General features: G+C 39.9%; 1 protein-coding gene across 1 annotated transcript in view; it reads right to left on the bottom strand.

Annotated features, from left to right (window-relative positions):
* Positions 1-1,997: 1,997 nt before the first annotated feature.
* The window catches only part of HOMER1 (homer scaffold protein 1), a 63,262-nt gene continuing 59,259 nt past the window's right edge, over positions 1,998-6,000 (bottom strand). Inside the window, exon 7 of the mRNA XM_075726067.1 lies at positions 1,998-2,186. Coding sequence (XP_075582182.1) covers positions 1,998-2,186 — 189 coding nt within the window. The remainder of the gene's footprint in view (positions 2,187-6,000) is intronic.

Below are 6,000 nucleotides of genomic sequence, written 5' to 3'. Positions count from 1 at the left end.
TAAAAATTGGTCATATCTGCTCATCTGGACCTGATGAAGATATACACACCACCATCTAAAATCCACTGAATGAAAAACATGTAGCTCACCACAAAGTTTTCAACGAGTAGCACGCTGAACCAAGCTCCCCCCACCCCTTTAATAAATAAAATAAGTGAGAAAATACCCTAAAAATATGGAGAAAACTTAAACATTGTGTACATTACATACTGTATAATACATGACAGTTTAGCATTTGACCTAAACTGTTTTCCTGACTAGTCAGGGGAGACCTGATAAATCATTGGTAAAGAAAAAAACAGGTATTTTAGAAATAAAGCATGTATTTCTAATATAAATGAGAACCTGTGTGTATTATATGGTATATACACACAGTACACACATGAAAAGAAACTTATGTTTTCTAGTTTTGAATAGCAGTCTCTAAGTGGAGAAAATTGTATTGTACAAATTTAATAAGCAGCTAGATTTCATGTTTAACATTCAAATTAATTTGGGGAGCAAACAAAGGTCCGTGCATCTTTCGACTCTGAAGTCTTGACACTCATTCATACATTTTAAAAAAAGCCCTCTTCAACATTACAAGCAATTTATGGCAAGAATGTACTTTGATGCAAGACACATGACACTTGGCTTACCTTTCAAAGAGGTTTGGTGGGTTTTTTTTAAAATAAATCTATTATATAAAGAAATGTGTGTTTGCCAAAAGTCTGTTAAAATTACATCAAAACAACTTTAAAACCTGCTCACTGAGGATAACTGAATTCAATTTCCTGTTTTTAAACATTTAGTTAACAGTTCAGAATATTGCCTGGTGTAGTTTCAATAAAGATGTGATATGAAGACCCATAAAAGAGTAAACATGTCTCCATTTCAATTTGCTATCACAACAAAACTTCTAGAAACAGCTTTCTTGGCTGGACAAGTTCAGTGTATGAGTAATCCCTTACAATAGCTCTATGCCCTTAATGCAATCTGTAATAAAACAGTGCTCCCCATAAGCCATTATTCACAAAACCTGAAATTCATGTGACATTCTGAAAAAGTCTCCTGCAGAACAGGTTAACAGTTAATTGAACATACATATTCAGTATATGTATCAAGGCCAGAAAGCAAACAACTGGCTATTCCTTGTTATCTGTGCATGTCAAATTTTACATTTAAAATTCACAGGGGTTTTTTGCCTTTTTTTTTTTTCCTGGTGCACTCACCTTCCATCATTGGTTGGCTTCAAAATATAGTTAAGTGGAAGATAGTATCTCACTCTAATTACATGGAATTCATATGAAAAAGTAAACCTTACATTGGACAATATTGTAGAACACCAGAGTAAGCTCCATAAAGAAATACGGTATCTTCCAGTATATATATATATAGAAAAAACCAAAAAACAACCAACCAACCAAACAAAAAAAACCCCAAAAGGAAGAACTTTATACAAGCAGTTATAGTAACTTTGTTTCAATTAAAGATGCAACTCTGTCTCACTCCTGGCAAGAATAAATTGGTAATGGCACTGCTTCTCCACAGTGCAAAGTATCCTGAGAAATTATTAAGAACAACAAAATACAGGGCTGTCATCACTAAGTTCTTGCACAAAACACAGCAATTAAGTATCTTAAATAAATAAAACAGCAGATAACCTATATTGTGTCTATCACAAAAAGGGGATGTGACCTGGGACACTGCTAATTCTTCCATCACTGGTAATTAGAAAAGGATTGCATTCAATTACTGTTAATATCTTTCAAGTTATCTATGGCCAATAATGTACAAGGAGGTAATTTGTAATTCAAGTTTTTTTGTTTGTTGTTTTTTTCTTCAACTAGCTACAAGCAGAGTTCTAAATTTTACACTGAAATATGACTCAAATTTAAAACAAGCCCTCTCCAAGGAGCATTTTCTAATTTTGTGCAACTTTGATGCAGAGCCCATCACAGTCCTATGAAGAGAGACAGTGCATCTTTAAGCTGATTGGCACTGAAATCCCGTTTTCTTTAGCTGCATTCTATTAGCTTGGCCAAGTTATCTCGTAACTCTGTTAGTTCAAATATTTTTCCATCAAGAATTTCTAAAAGTGTCTTCAAGTTATTGCGAAAAGCTTCTTGCTCATTCTGACTTTTCTCCAGACGTTGCTCTAGATCAGACAGCTGGCCTTCCAGGTCTTTGTTTCGAATTTCTACTTCCTTCAGAGAAAATACATAACATGTTAATGTGTTGTCTGTAAACAGAAAGCAGTCTAACCTCCTGCTGGTATTCGCGTGCTATTTTTGTCAACTGTTTTTTAAAACAATTTGTGACCCTTTACAGTTTCCGCTAAGCCAAAACCAGAACCCAAATAGTTATTTTGATTGCTACATATTGATGTACTACCACGTCCTCCATTTTTTCAGGAATTCATCTGAAGGACAGAAACTTTTGGAGAGGGATAAAATATAGTACGTGAACAACATATGTGATATACTTATTCAGGTAAGTTATTGTTTCCTTCATTCAGAAATGTGCCACCCACTGAAAACAGCTTCTCAAAGGTTTACTTAAGTTCAAGTATTCCTGATTTAGACTACATGAATTGCTCAAGGACATAGTCCCTATGAAATGGTGTCATACAGAAACTCATCCAGAATACTGCTTTATGGGTGGAGGAGTACTACCTTACTCCTGTCCCACATTACAGGCCTTTTCCCCCTGAAAATTAGAAACATAAACTAGCACGGCTGATGTCAAGGTGACACTGATTGTAACAAATTTAAGTGCAAGCCGAATGTCTTGTCTTGCTGCACGGTGCCCGGGAGCACCCGCCTGTGAGCCCCACGCTACCGCAGCTGCGGGAGCAGGGAAGGCGCGCGAGCCACCGGTGCCGTACGGACAAGCTGTTCACACAGCGGTGCACGTGCTGTGCACTGCTGAGGGGACCTGACCCCGAGCAAACTCGGCTCTCATTCACGAGGAAGGCAAGCCCCCGCTGGCGCGAGCCCACCGGGACCCCTCACAGCTCTGGCTTGCACCTGACAGGGGAGGGAGGTCATGGCTGCTCGGCTCTGTGCAAACAGGGTGCCCTCCCTTCCATCAAATTACTCACGCAGCAGTCGCGTGGGCCTGGAATAGCATATTGTTACTTGTCGCACGTCTTGTAAATTCACGCTAAATGTCCTAATTTCAGTTATGAAAAACACTTTCAAAGGCAGTGCAGGGACAGCGTATTTAGTACACCGTACACCCTGTGCAGCCATCCTCTGGAAAAGTGCATAGTGAATTCGTACGTACATTAACATTTTTTCAACACTGCTTCCCTTTACAGCAGCTTTGTGTCACAAAGCTTTAACAGGCCTGCTCTGAGTTTTTACAACTGGTTTCACACAGCCATTGGGAGGGAGATTTGGCAACAGTCACTGCTCGCAGCATGAGCGACTCCTCTTCCTTCCTTCCCGCTGTCCCACTGGTTTTGTTATGATTCTTCTGCCTCCCTCAAAGCTAACAAATATATTCATGTTTACACTGGAGAGATCTCAGCTAACCATAAGAAACAACCTGACCCATACAGAGTATGTATTTGGGCAGTCAAGAGTAAGAGGTATAAAATGCCAGCCTTGTGTCAGTCTGTAGCCCAAAACATGTTTCTTCTACCCATGAGGAGTCTGATGGAAGCACTGGTCGTCTGCTGCATCCCTGGCCAGAGAAGGGATGGGGTGATGTGGCCAGTGCTCAGTTTCGGCTCCCAGCCTCTGTGACCGGGGAGAGCTCTGCAGCCCCCAGCAGTGGTGCAGGTGGAGAAGGCAGAGCCTCGGGAACCTGACCACCTCATAATTGTGGCTGGTTGTGCAGCCAAGGATTACATCCAAGCTGAACTGGAATACCTGCCTTACTTCTTGTTTGTAAATGGGCAAGTTAACAGAGTTTTGGGCACTGGCCTTGAACAGCACAGCTGAGAGCAGGAATTACCCCTTGCTGCCAGGACCAAGGGAAGAATTAGTTTAATCTGTTTAACACTGAACAACATAGTGGCCAAAGCACTAAAGGAAGCTAACTGAAAAGATTATTTGTAGAAACAATATAAATTAAAATACATACATGCTTATGTAATGATTAGCTACCCCACCACTGCTATAACCAAACAAGCTAACTGATTATAACCCAGCCATGCCCTCTGAAGGGTCTCCTTCACTGAGCCTACTCCTGCCCTCCAAACTGCATACTGACAAGTACTGCCTGGCGTAGTGACTGCACGGGTTCCAGACCCTCTGAGGCCAAGTGACTGCAGTACAGGACAAAAAGGGAAATTCAAGGTCCTCTCAGCTCTACAGGAACGACACAGTCCTTTCCTTAGTTCACACAAAACTGATTGCTGTTTCTCCATGTTTGCTCAGGCGTCCTGCTTCTCCTGTCACTGCTCCTCTTCGACCCACCAAACGTGGGTGCTCTAGGAAGTTTCCTTGCCGCTGCTCTTACCCCAGAGATAATTAGTTTCTATAAGTAGGCCAGCCAGTGATGAAAGGGACCGCTTTGGAACAAATCCATGGATATATATATGGTTTTATTTTGTGATATCTGGGCCTGAAGAGCATCCCATTGGCCTGTATCTAGCACTGAAAATCATCTTTCAGGCCCTCCTCAGGCGCTCTTAAACAGAGGAATTGTTCCCCTGTGAGCTGTTAGGGTGGGAGCACCCAGATAAAACCGAAAGCTTTATGTCAGATGTAAGAACTTCCATCCATATTCAGCAAAAGGATGACTTTCAGTTGCTAGTCCTTGCCCTGTATCTCTTCAAATCAGAAGAGCTCCCTTCTTCTGTTTAAACTTCCAGCTTGCACATTTTATTTATATTCCATTCTTGACATCTCTTTCCTAATCCATACACATTTTGCTTCCCAAACATTTCCTCAGATATACTTTCTCCCACACTTCCTCCTGTTTTATTTTCCCTAACTTATGCTTAACTTATTTAATGATGTATGGGAAGTAGAACTAATTGAAATATGCAGGAGCTGTTGCTTTTAACTTCTGGAAAATGCTTCTTCCCAAATTTTACATTTGCTCCTTACACATATTTACCCTAGACTAGTATTAATAATTTTTGCAATAGCATTGCATTACACGTTCAAGTCCAGCTCATGTGCAGTTTCCTATTACAAATCAGTCTACCTCAAAACTGTTGCTTCTTGATTGGAAGAAGTGAAGAGGTATCCATGTAATGTAATCTCTTCCCCTAGTTGCGTAATTTCACTTTATTTGCACTTAATCTCATCTAACAATAAACTGACTCTTCTGATACATTCAGGCCGCTTGCAAGGTGTATTTTACACCATTTTTTTCAAGCTCTTCTTACAGTGGAGACAATAATTTCTTATACATTGTTTTCTTTTAGAAAAGAAATAAATTATTAACAGGTTATCTTTGTTGTTTGCACTGTAACAATCTTTTGTGGAATTCAGTGCAAGGATCCGAATAAAATTTCAAACCATACACAAGAGTTATATTTAGGAATCACCCATAGTAATAAAGGTATCCTGACTTACTGTGAGAGTCACACTGATCATGACTCATTGATATGTCTTCTCTACATTGCTAATGAAATTATTAAGTAACAAGGGTCCCAATACTTACCCTTCACAGTGAAAACATATTGCTCTTCACTGGAATTTGCCAATGATGGATTTCTAATTCATTCCCTGATATAAGTGTGTCAGAAATGCAATATACCTTGAAATAGTAATGTCTTTGTATAGCATTTTTCATACAGGCTATATTCCAAAATATTTTAGAGTTACATAATCCATTTGCAAACACAAGAGGGAAAAAATAAAGGAGAAGTAAAAAAGAGATGAACGGATATGGACCCTGGAGACAATCGCCCTGAAGACAGATGATGAGTCAACTACGTGAACAGATGTGAGATGGTTAGTCTAGAGCTACAGAAGAAAACACCATTTCACTGACGTCACAGGTGTAGGGTGAAGTGGCTCAGAGAAGGCCAGTACCATCAAAGCAGGATGATTACAG

This window comes from Pelecanus crispus, chromosome Z (genome assembly GCF_030463565.1).
Source record: "Pelecanus crispus isolate bPelCri1 chromosome Z, bPelCri1.pri, whole genome shotgun sequence".
Lineage (NCBI taxonomy): Eukaryota > Metazoa > Chordata > Aves > Pelecaniformes > Pelecanidae > Pelecanus > Pelecanus crispus.
Note: the sequence above shows the minus strand (reverse complement) of the source record. Positions and strands in the feature narration are given on the sequence as shown.